Raw genomic sequence first — 12797 nt, 5'->3', positions numbered from 1 at the left:
TAAAAGGCACTAGAACTTGATCCGCCAAGCCCGTGTGGATATTATTTTTATTTTTATAAATAGATATTTATTTTCATAATTAATGATATAAAATTTATTATGTACAATATAACTAATTGTATTATAATATTTTAAAATTATAGTTATATAGTGTGAATACGCTAATTTAATTTATTGTTTCAAATTATTATTTGTATTGACTCTTCTTTATAATATATATATATTAGTAAACTAAGAAGATTAATAATGATATTTTTATATTGTTTTATCTAAGAAGATGAAGAATGGTATTTATATATTGTATTTCACAACTCGTTTTATTTCCCAATACAGTTGAAAACAAAATAATTTATCTTTAATATGTTAGAAACAATTACGGGATGCTATATGTTTGTTTTAAATGACAAAAAAAAAATTAATGTTGATATCTAGGAATATTTAAAATTTGTAGCAGGATCTGTAATTTTTTTAAATTGTATGTATGGTTAATTCATATTTATATTTCAATTTTAATATACTAGATTTTAATGATGACATGTTCAAATGTTGTAATGTTTTCCAAATAATATATAAGATTACTTGTCAAGAAACTTTCAACAATGAAAAAAAAAGGTTCCTCGCAATTCCATTTTTACAATTCTTTGAAGTACTTTGTGGTGGTAGAATAGAATGGTGATGTGGGAAGAGTACGTGAGCGATGAGACGATGGGCACTATAGCTCCCATTATTGTCTATTGGATTTACGCTGGAGTTAACCAGTTTCTTAGCCCTTCGTTACATAAGTTCCGGCTTCACACCCTTGATGAAGAGCATGAAAAAAATGTAGTACCGATCATCACAGTGGTCAAAGGAGTCTTCCTTCAACAGCTTCTCCAGATCTTAATTACCCAACTTGGATTTTTTGTGAGTCAATACTATTATATGCATTTCAAGAAAATGTTATTTGCATTATGTAGTTAATATATTTCGGGATTAATATGAAATTAATTACGCCGTTTTGGAGTTCATAAACTTTCATGATGTAAGAGATTTATGTGGAAGCATACTAAATTGAACACATACCTTAGTTATGTTTAGAAATGAACAGATTATATACGTTCAATAAAAAGTCATAGATGTCTGTTAAGGGGATAGGAGAATAATTTCCATAGCTAGTGATTAACCAAATCGGTTTATATGATGTAAAGCAAACCGATGATAAACTAATAGATGCAAATAACCATTGGTCATAATGATTCTTTTTTGTTCTTTTGTAGATTACTTCCTATGCAGTGGAAACCTCAAGACAACGGTCCAACCCTCAGTACCAATCCAGATCCTTCAGATATTAATCGCCATGTTCATATTCGACACGTGTCAGTACTTCGTCCATCGTTACATGCACCACAACAAGTTCCTCTACCGCCACGTCCACTCGCACCACCACCGCCTCGTCGTCCCTTACCCGGTCGGTGCTCTCTACAACCATCCGGTGGAAGTCATAACCGACATGCTCGGCGGAGCCGCTGCGTTCTTCGGGTCGGGGATGACGCCGAGAACTAGCGTCTGGCTCTTCTGCCTCATCACAGTCAAGAGCGTAGACGATCACTGCGGTCTACGGCTTCCGGGGAACTTGCTCCACGTTCTGTTCGAGAATGACGGCGCTTATCACGACGTTCACCACCAGGTTAACGGCGTTAAGTATAACTCTACTCGCAGCCGTTTTTCACGTTTTGGGTCAGAGTTATGGGGACTTACATGCCCTATAACGTCGTGAAACGGTCCAGAGGAGGGTTCAAGGTTAGGATGATGAAGAAATGTTCATAATTAATTTGCATGTAATTAGCGTTTCTCATCTGATAATTAACGTTACTTTCCATTGACAATAGTGTTAGTTATTATTGATAATAGTCCTTATTCTATAGTTATCACGGCTATGTTGCATACAGTTATCCATGTAACAAGACGTTCACATGAAGATAATTGTGAAGCAAGCCAGAGACAGAGAAAGTAAGAGGCATTCATTCACACAAGAAGACACTTTGAGAAACGTTTAAAAATCAGACAGACAGACAAACAAACAAAAAAGAAGTGAGGTGATATGAAATGTTATTACATAATAAGATTTGATGAGGAGAGGGGGGAGCATCAGGAGTCGGGTAGTCTCATCTGTACGATCTCAGCAGGTGGACGCAGCGTGCAAACCATCTCTCTCGTCTTGCCAAAGTAAACCTGCATTTTTTTCACCATAAAAAATCTTTTGGAACCACAAACTTAAGCTATACATTGGTGTTTTCTGGATAATGATCTATGAAATGCTATAGTTGTCTAAATTTGAGGTTTCCTAAGTCGTCACTAAACTATAAGAACGAGATGAACATCTGTAGAGGGTTTTTGGCTTAAAAGTAGAAAGTGTCTGTAGTAACCTGATCAAGTGAGTTTCTCAGTTTGCCTTCCAATTCTTCAATCATTCTCCCCATATTGCATAAATGCCCCTCCGCTACAGCAAGCTCCATTTTCATCTGATCCCCAGTATCAGAAAAAGATGTTATCGTTGTAGAGAAATAGAGTTATCTGCAAAAAGGCATTGAGTTAAAATAGAAGATAAAAAAACTGACTTGTCTTCTAATTGATCCGGATAAGCCGAATTTGCCAGAGGGCTCGTCATCGGTGGTCAGAGAGAGCATAATAGTACTTGTTAAGCAGTACTGTGCCATTTCCTCCTCCTCTGGACCAACCTAGAGAACCTTACGTGTTAGAAGCTGTGCAAGGTATGCTATGGTGCTGGTAATGTGCATTGACTATGTTAAGAGAGACTCACCTGGATAACATGTATGGCATCCCAAGCTCCTTCTTCCAGGCATCCCCTCCGACCATGTCCTGACTTTGACCCATCTTCCAGACAGAAAAAAAAAAGAAGCAAAAACAGAACGGCTCATCAGGTAAAGAGTAAAACCTTTTGGTGTGAGTGAAACTCGTCTGAGAGAAAGAAAATACCTTTCTTGATAAGGAAACATGCCACAAAGCCTTCATTATCATCCTCCTCCCACATGTACACTGAAGATATTCCTCCTTCATAATACCTGTTTAAATAAGTGATCCAAAACAGTTAATTTTGGTTTTATATGTTTACAAGGCTTTTTAGATGGATAACTCAGATCGCCTATAAAGTTGAACGAGGTAGGTGAAAGAACCTCACTGGTCACGATAGATAGCAAAGATGTCGTTGGCTTCAACTTCGAGCTTTCTCAATTCTGATGACGGGTACAGAGCATCCTCTAGCGGAGGATGGTACTTGTTTGACCAAGGTGACCTGCACAAAAAAAAGTCGAACATTAAAAGAAACAACAAATAGCAATTTAGCTATGAAGAAGATGTAATAGCTCTGATCCAATCCAATACTTCATTTTCTTTCTCACCCTAATTCCGACCACTAAACCAAACCAAAGCCAACCGAACATTAAATTATGTAATAAAAAGAAAAAAACATGTAGCAACAAAAAGAGAGTACCTGTAGGAATCAGCATCTCTGTTGTACTCACACAAGATGAAATCTTTCCTGCTTTCAGCATCACGTAACACCTGTTTCAGTACAAACAACTTATTTTTTTATTTTATTTTTATTTTTTTCCAGGCATGAAGACAGAACACAAAGACAAAAAGAACTCAACTTTAAGGTTCATTTCGAAATAACTAGGACGCAATTGTATAAGATGACATAACCAAAAAGCCTCAGGATGCTCAAGACCAAAACAGGGTCCAGTTTAAAATCACATATCAAATATCGACAAAGAGAGAGAAACCTGGAGAGGGAGATCGACTTGAGAGAGGAGATCGGAAGAATGTTGAGGCAAGAGGCTGAGTAGTGCTGACAGAGCCGTTTCCGATTGCTTCGGCGGCATTCTTCTTAGAAGCCCCAAAGCTGCCTCCATTTTGTTTTTTCAACCTCTGTCGCGCCGGAGAAATCAATCTCTCCGATGGATGTGGAAAAAAAAAAGGAAGACGACCGGAGGCAGACAACTGCTGATGATAACCGCATAAACCAATGGTCAAACGGGCCGTCGTTATCCTTTAATAACCATTTAGGCCCATTATAAGGCCCACTGACCCCGAAACGCCGTTGTTAGAGTATTTGTTTTTGTTTCCTTCTTTTGATAACTAATGGTCTGGTCTAATCGACTTCTCTTTATCCTTTAATAACCCTTCAGGCCCTTAATCCCCCAACCTCTATATTATTGACATAAAAGCATCGTTATTGAATATAATATTTAGGCCATAAATGAGGCCCAAGAGTTAAGATTACAGACACCAAAACGACGTCGTCGTGAACACTTAGATGACAGAAAAAAAAAACTTTGTATCACACGCCACAAGAACAGTCGCACATACTCTAGCACACGCTGTTGGAACATTTCAAATTCATAATCGTATATAATCATAAGAATTTTAGACGCAAAAAAAAAATGAAAAAACAGAAAACCTTTGATCGGACCGGCAAATAGTTAATCACGTCAACAAGAACGATGCAGGAAAATGAAGAGACTGCTCCGTTGCTCGACGATTCTCAACCTGTAGGTGAAACGAGATCGCAACCCGCGACGATGAAGGTTCCGGAGGTGGAGATCCATCTGTTTTTGAGTGGGAGAGGTATGAATCCGATTGATGTTTTCAAGTGGAATCTCGGAGGTGAGGAGCATGATCAGCTCGAGGTTATACCTATTCTTGAAAAATATGGATTAAAAACCATCTTCGCTTTCACCGTTGACGAAGGTGGAGGTTTCTGCGTCCCAATCCGATTTAACCCTACGAACGGCCGGTCTTTGCTGACGTACGGGATGGTACAGTCGTTCACATCCTAGCTGAACCTAGACCTAAGGTAATCCCTCCCTCTCTCTGTCTTTTTGATTTTAAATTTTTTTGACTTTCGTAAGAGGAGAAAGAAAGTCAGCTACTTACTTTACTTAGATTGTGTTCACCAAATTAACTGATTCCTTGAATGGGTTGGGTTATATGAAATTTTGGTTATAAATTACTCCCTCTATTTCAAATTAATCTATATTTTAGGATTTTCACAATTATTAAAAAAACACATAAAAGTTAGTTATTAATGTATAGTCTTTTCTAATTTTATATTTTCTATATTTTAAAACCAATAAAATTTCAAGAAATGCAATTAATGTTTTTGAAATACGCAATTATTTATTATTAGTCGACAAAAAAATATATTGAAAATATAAAAATACATATTTTTGAAACAAAGTTTTTTTCCTAAAATATGTATTTTTCTGAATGTATGGAGTACATGTAGAGTATATATATTTTGAAACACAACTATAGAACGGGTCATAATAATCTAGTTTCTCATAGAAGCACAACTGTAGCTATAGATTATCATATCTCTGATGTAGAAACTAGAAAGGGTGACACGGTACTCGTTGGAGTTAACAAAAGCTTTGGATATATGCTTATAAAGAGATTAACAGAAACGTCAAAAACATGCAGCTTTAACCACACGGAATGTTCTTATAAGTTGGAATTGATTCATCTAGTGACACGATTTCTTTTGAATACTTCTTTGTTTTCAGAATCTTGTGGCCGAATGCATCCAAGGAATCGTGTTTGGAGCCGTGTTTGGCGTGTTTGTTACGCTGTTAAACACGTTTCAAGTGTGGCTCTCTCCAGCGTGGATCAAGAATAAATTCTCCATTGAGAACATGAACATCCCTCCGTGGTTGGCGCTGTGCATATTAATAGTAGTCACCCTAGTAAGTAAGAGCAGCAGATACCTTTTTCAGAAAATTTGGCTGCTAATATCACGCAGATCCTAACACTCGTCTGGCCTGAAATGTGGTCGAAATTGTAAGTCCTCCGTCGACTATTTATAGAGATGTTATCTTGTCTCATCAACCCAACAAGTTCCCTTCTTTGTTAACCACTCTTTGTTGCTTTTGATAAGGCCTCGTGGGCCAATAAGCTTGCTTTCAAAACAGAGAGAAAGCAATCATTTTCTCGTATTTGCATCTTGTTGAACTTGATATAAGCTTTGATCCAATAACTGTTTTACTTTTCACCTTGGTTCCGAGCATAAAAATAAAACCAATCCAACAAGCTAGGCCTGGGCGTTCGGGTACCCGTTGGCGTTCGGATCGGGTTTTTCGGATTTTCGGATTTTCGGGTTTATGCTCATAGGTCCCCCATAGTAAAATTTCATTAGTACGAGTCGGGTTCGGATAATAATACTTCGGGTTCGGTTAAAAATTATATTGCGTCCTAAAACCCATAAAGTAATCATATATCATTCGGGTTCGGGTTTATATCGGTTCGGTTCGGATATAACCAAAGTAAAACAACAAAAACTTAAAGAAAAACAACTAAATTAATAAAAATTAATCTATCACACAAAAAATTACTAAAAATAACAATAAAATGTTAATCTAGGATGAAAACATATATTATTTGTAAACAATATACATTATATTATAGAGAGTACGTGTTATTGTAGTGAACAAATTATAAATTACTTATTTATAACTAATTGTGTACTTAAAATATTTTTAATATTGTTAATATTTATTATTATATATCATATTACCACGAATATTAAATTTAATAACTAAAATACTTATATATATATATATATATATATTTCAAAATATTTATATTTACTATTAGTTTTGGGTTTTTCGGGTTACCCGTTCGGGTTCGGTTAATAACACTTCGGGTTCGGATATTTTTTATACCACCCTACAAGACCCGTTCGGGTATTTTTACATTTCGGGTTGGATAACGGGTCGGGTTTTTCGGTTCGGGTTCGGTTCGGATTTCGGGTTCCGGATTTTATGCCCAGGCCTACAACAAGCAATGTATATGTTGAGAAAAATGACACTAGCACGAGTGAAGTATTCTCACAATAGAATAAAACATAACAAAAAGGTCCCTATTAAAGGAAGACGACCGGAGACAACCGATGATAACCGTATAAACCAATGGGTCTAATGGGCCGTTTTATCTTTTAATAATTGGCCTTAAAACGGACCGTATGAGCCTAATAGTTATTTTTTGTAACCTTCTTTTGGTAACAAATAGTCTAACGGAATGTCTTTTGTGCCAAAAAAAAAACAAAAAAGTAACGGAATGTCATTATCCTTTAATCCTCCTTTAGGCCACATAGTGAGGCCCAACGTCCACATTATTGACCTCAGAATATTTAAGATCATAACGAGGCCCAACTTCTAGTCTATTAACCTAAACGCCGTCGTTATGAACAGAAATTTTTTTTTTTGTTGCTTCTATTAACAGAAAACCTTTGACCGGAACGCAGCGACGAATCGTTAATCATCATCATGTCAATAGGAACGATGCAGGAGATCGAAGAGACCGCTCCGTTGCTCGACGATTCTCAACCCGAAGGCCAATCGAGACCGCAATCCGCGACGGCGAAGGTGCCGGAGGTGGAGATCCACATGTATCGGTGCGGGAAAGGTCCGATCGACGTGTTCAAGTCGAATCTCGGAGGCTGGGAGCAGGATCAGCTCGAGGTTCGACCTATCCTCGATAAATACGGATTGAAATCGATCTTCGCTTTCAACGTCGAGAAAGGCCGAGGCGTCCCGATCCGCTTTAATCCTAGGAACGGTCGGTCTATGCTGACGTATAGAGATGGCGCCGTCGTATACATCGACGGCGAACCTCAGGTGATTGACTTTCAATTTTGGATGTTGACTTTCGTAAGAGGATAGCTTATATGATTGTGTTTGACCAAATTATATGAAATTTTGTTGATTTTTTTTAAAGAAAAATATAATTACATAGGAATGTATATTTGTTGATGAAAACCTAGGAACTCTGATGATACAGAGTGTTGCTAGTGCAATGTTATCTGATAAGTTGTTCTTCCAGCTGGATATAAGTATTTGTTCTTATCACTTGTCTCGTGAGGTTATCATATCTAATATTGTTCTTCATCTTCTTGGATAGTAGAATTAGTACTTACTCTGGATTAATTTTTTTTTTTTGCATTTGTTGTGCACGTGACACCACATACATGTCATTAATTGTCTATATACTCTTCACAATGCTCCAGAATCCCAATTCATGTGGACTCTGTATCTCTCGTTGTAGAACCTCAATCTGTAGCTCATAGTATCTCTGATATAGAAGCTAGAAAGGATGACACACGGTACTAAGAATTTGTTGGAGATAGAAAAAGCTTTGGATATATGCTTATAAGAAGATAAAAAGACATGTAGCTTTTAACCACACGAAAAGTTATAATAGGTTGCAGTTATAATTGATGGGATGATTCATCTAATGACATGATTTCTTGTGGACGCTCCTTTGTTTTCACTTTTCAGGATTCTATGATCCAACCCATCACAAGAATCGTGCTTGGAGTAGTGATTGCTACTTTGTTAATAACGTTTCTAATGAAGGACCCTCCGGCGTGGATCAAGAACAACATCTCACTTGGGAACTTCCCTCCGTGGGTGCTCGCGTGCATAGTTATAGTGTTCACCCGAGCGAGGAAGAGAACCAGAGACTTCTTCAGGAAGTATGGCTGGTAGTATCACAGACACTAACACACTCGTCTGGCTTGAAATGTGGTCGATATTGTAGTCTTCCGTCGACCATATATAGAGATGTTATCTTGTCTCAACCCAACAAGTTTCCTTTCCTTTGTTAACCACTCTTTTGTTTCTTTGATAAGGCCTCATGCGCCAATTTGCTTGCTTTCCGAACCAAGTGAGAGAGAGAGAGAGAGAGCAATAATTGCCTCCGTTTAGCATCTTGTTGAACTTGATAGTTTTATGAATTTTCAATGTGTATGCGACGTGGAAACTGACACTACTTTCTGAAAACCTTGGTAAATATGAATTCATGTCAATGCACATATTTTAAATATACCGGACAAATTTGGGAAATATCTAAAAATGATTTGACTATGCAGAATCTTTAACTTGATTTTATAATATGAAATTTTATTTATTTTTGAATAAAATTAATATTAAATACAAATATGATAAAAATAACACAAATAGATTATATTTTAATTTAGAATAGATTAAAACTTCTTACTAATCATTTAAGAAATACTAGAGTTTTGACCCGCACACCCGTGCGGGTGCGTTTTTGATTTATATAACTTTTTCATTTTGTTTACACATAAACACAATTATTTTAAAAAAAAAATTAGTTTTGTATATTGTGTTAGCAATGTTGGCGGATACTTTTTATTTGATTATTGTTTATATAAAAATAATTAAAGATTTCATTTACAATTTGTAACATATATATTGTGTAAACTTTGTATATTATGTAAAGTGGTAAATGAAAAGCATTGCGAGAAAGAAATCATCTCTACCACTAACTTCAAGTGAATTTTTTTTAACTGAAGTAAAAATATTTATTTTCTTTTGTTTATGACTCAAAGTCTACCTCATAAATTGTATTATTCATTTTCCATAAAAATAGATTAAATGACTATTAATTAGGGGTGTTTAATCTGGTAAAACCGAACCAACTACAACCAAATAGACCGAAATAGATAAAATGGTTGGAATTCGGTAATACAAAATTTTCATTTTTAAGAAACCACAGTATATAAATATGATTTGGTATATAAACCAATCAAACCGAAGAAATCAATCAATTAAAATATAGTAGTATAATTATATGTAAATTATATAAGATAGTTAAGGATATATACATAATTTATTTTATTGATATGATCTTCATAGTTAAAATATTGATTTTAGAAATTTAATATTTTAAGATAAAAGTTATGTTTTATTTCTATCAAATTAAATAAAACATAGTTTTTATCTTTTTGTTAACAAATATGTGTGCATATTTAATTATTTATAATATTATAGACTACTAATTTTCTATTTTTATTCTATAAAAACTATTATAATTATTAAATTAATATGCTTATTAATTATTTTAAATAGTAAAAGAAACAGAAAATAAGCTATTTGAAAGATGAAATATCTTCATGTTATTTAAAACCGATATTTAATCATATAATATAAAATTCATAAATATTTTAAAAAGATAAATAAATTTATGGTTTTTTGGTGTAAAACTGAATAACCAAAAAACGATAGTATGTAACAAACTAAAATAAATATGATTTTAATATGGTAGTTATTTTTTATAAACAAAAATACCGAAAATCGGAAAAATTAACTGATATCCAGATTGAATATTCCTACTATTAATGCTTTGATTATATGTCCCCTCACATCTGTTTAATACAGCCTTTTTCCAAAAGTAGTAGCAATGAATTTTTCGGAGAGTAGTTTTGCTTTGGAGGTTAGAAAAAGTATAAAACCTTAGAATGCTGCCTATTTTTGAGGTAAAGAATTGTTTCATTCATTTGGTAGTGTAGAAAATGAACTCTGCTATTTTAAAGGATAGATTGACATAATTGTAAAATCATTTTGTATCAAGTGAATATTCTTGTTTTTGATTTTTCAAAACTCGTCTTTATAATAATTATCAAGGCTAGCACAATTTCTGGTTAGTTAAGAAAATATCTTGGAATCAAAAGATTGATATCTTTGTGTTTCATGCAAAAAAAAAAGATATCTTTGTGTTTAGTGTGCTTGATGAAATTTATATAGTTGGCGTTAATCTAAGTTAAATGAATGGGAGTGGTATTGGTTTTAGGAATATTTTGTGGAATAATAATGAATTAAGGACATTGATTGTTGGTTTAAATCAGTTACTTTCCAAATAAATAATACTAAATTAAATCAATTAACTCAATGGCATTCACTTGTAATTATAGAAGTGAATTAAGGGTTATTTCTAAATTGTACATCACTTTTAATAGATTAGATATTCTACACAAATATGATTACAAAGAAAAACAAAAGTATAACTAAAACACAAATATAAAAATTAAATTTCTAAAAAAATATAAAATATAAAATATACCTATCTTTTGAAGATCGGACCAGAATCTAGTTTTTCAGATTAAAACAATAAGAAAAATACAAGAAACAGCAAATAAGAAGAGAGAGATTGAACATCGCTTATTCTTCTAGAGACGTTAATCTCTTCATCAGAAACGATTAATATATTTGTCATTTTTCATTGGATAACTATTTTTATTGTTAAAGTTAGATTTTAACAAACCAATCACGTTTCTAGCCACTAATGATGACCATCAAACTTTTTCGCTGACATATACTGATGATATCATTCCAAATATAAAAAGGGAAATATGGCCTCATATCCATTGTAGGATTTATATTGATTGTATACCCATAACAAAAAAAATGCTATGATATTTGTGTATTAATGACTGTATTAGCCTTGGTAAGCACACATTTAGGTGTGACCAATTTTTTTTCTTTTTCTTTTCTTCTTACAAAGATGTTTTCTCCATCAACTTCTAATTGCTTTAAATTTCTATTAAAACAATTATTGAATTTTGTATTTTACATAATAAAAACATAGATTTTTTTCTAAACTTAATATTTTTTGAAACTTTCAAAACAAACATATTTTTGAAACTTTCAAAACAAACAAACGTTAAAAGAAACATACGTCATATGTTCCATACTATTTTGAATTACAGTAAAGTACGATACATTTTTTTTATTTTTTTTTTGCAATTTGTATTTCCTATTATGCCTCCTGACAATGTCGTCACCATCATCTCTCTCTAAGAAAATTTTAAAAATTTCATATATACAAAGTTTGTGGGTGTGTCGAGTATTCCATACCATAACATGTATAGCATAGTCACATAATGGATAAAAATTTGGGTTTAGATTTTAGGATGAAAGTTTGGGTTTAGGGTATATAGTTTGGGTATATGGTTTGGGTTTAAAGTTTGGATTTAGGGTTTATGGTATATTGTTTGGGTTTAGGGTTTAGGGTTTGATGCTAGGACTTTTCAAGGGTCCCTATCAAATGATGTAGTATAAAAGATTGTCGAACCAATCCTAAGTGATTCTAATGCAAAGGGAATGCAAGTCTATGCTTAATCTAAGTGCAACCAATTGAGTGAAGTGAAGTGAACTAAAACTAGACTAGAAATGCAATAAAAGAGTAAACTTTCTTTCTCAATATGAAGCAAGTGGACTCATGGGGCTAGGCATTTGATCTTGGGTGATGTAGATCCAATCTAAAGGTGACAAGCTATCAATCAAGCACTTTCCGTATGCCTAGACACAATACTAAACAAGCTCTATCCCTAGATGAATGTTCATTTCCCTAAGCAACTCAAGCATCAAATCCCTTTGGTTGAATGTTACTAAAGCAATCATGGAGAACAAGTCTACTAGCAATCTTAACACCTTTAACAACAAATCTCTTTGGCAAAGTGCATTAAAAGCATTGAAGAGTTGGTTCAGGCATTTCATCATACACCTTTCGGGCAGGAAATGCCTAAGGATCTATTTTAGTATGATCAAGACCAAAATAGCATTGAGAACCCTCAACAAGCAAGGAAAGAAGTAGATTTAACATTAAACACCCTAGATCTTCACTAATCACCCTTAATCACCCTAGCCCATGAATCCTAGATAGATCTACTCACTAATAGACATGATTAACCCAAAAACCAAAGATGATTCAAGATTAAACATGCTAGTGAACAAGATAATCCAACAAACACAAAGAAAATAAGATGAAAAAGGATCAAAGATCCAAACTTTCTTCAAGGTTTACAAATGTGTTTTTGAGAGAAAAAGAGTTAATTCCCAAATTTGGGATTACAAGAGTATTTATATGGTCTTTAGAAACCTAATGATACCAATAGAAAAGTCTAAAAAACCCCTTAAAAATCATAAAAACGACCAAGT

General features: G+C 34.0%; 3 protein-coding genes across 3 annotated transcripts; 2 read left to right on the top strand and 1 right to left on the bottom strand.

Annotated features, from left to right (window-relative positions):
* Positions 1 to 641: 641 nt before the first annotated feature.
* LOC130506208 (very-long-chain aldehyde decarbonylase GL1-9-like) lies at positions 642 to 1831 on the top strand. The gene is given in 4 exon segments (XM_057000842.1): positions 642 to 903; positions 1257 to 1284; positions 1287 to 1687; positions 1690 to 1831. Coding segments are annotated over 4 exon segments (780 nt in total). The 5' UTR covers positions 642 to 669; the 3' UTR covers positions 1807 to 1831.
* A 148-nt stretch (positions 1832 to 1979) lies between these two features.
* Positions 1980 to 4018, bottom strand: LOC130506207 (probable F-actin-capping protein subunit beta). The gene is made up of 8 exons (XM_057000841.1): positions 3783 to 4018; positions 3491 to 3561; positions 3179 to 3292; positions 2977 to 3062; positions 2801 to 2874; positions 2598 to 2717; positions 2406 to 2501; positions 1980 to 2211 (listed from the first exon to the last, which is right to left on the bottom strand). The coding sequence occupies exons 1-8, from the start codon at positions 3909 to 3911 to the stop codon at positions 2128 to 2130; spliced, it is 774 nt and encodes a 257-aa protein (XP_056856821.1). The 5' UTR covers positions 3912 to 4018; the 3' UTR covers positions 1980 to 2127.
* Positions 4019 to 7252: 3234 nt separating this feature from the next.
* Positions 7253 to 8880, top strand: LOC130506209 (uncharacterized). Its single transcript, XM_057000843.1, has 2 exons — positions 7253 to 7673; positions 8334 to 8880. Exons 1-2 carry the CDS (start codon positions 7323 to 7325, stop codon positions 8541 to 8543), a joined length of 561 nt encoding a protein of 186 aa, XP_056856823.1. The 5' UTR covers positions 7253 to 7322; the 3' UTR covers positions 8544 to 8880.
* Positions 8881 to 12797: the final 3917 nt, after the last annotated feature.

The sequence above is a fragment of the Raphanus sativus genome, unplaced genomic scaffold (assembly GCF_000801105.2).
Source record: "Raphanus sativus cultivar WK10039 unplaced genomic scaffold, ASM80110v3 Scaffold2997, whole genome shotgun sequence".
NCBI lineage: Eukaryota > Viridiplantae > Streptophyta > Magnoliopsida > Brassicales > Brassicaceae > Raphanus > Raphanus sativus.
The sequence above is the reverse complement of the archived record's forward strand: the minus strand, read 5'-3'. Positions and strand labels throughout refer to the sequence as shown.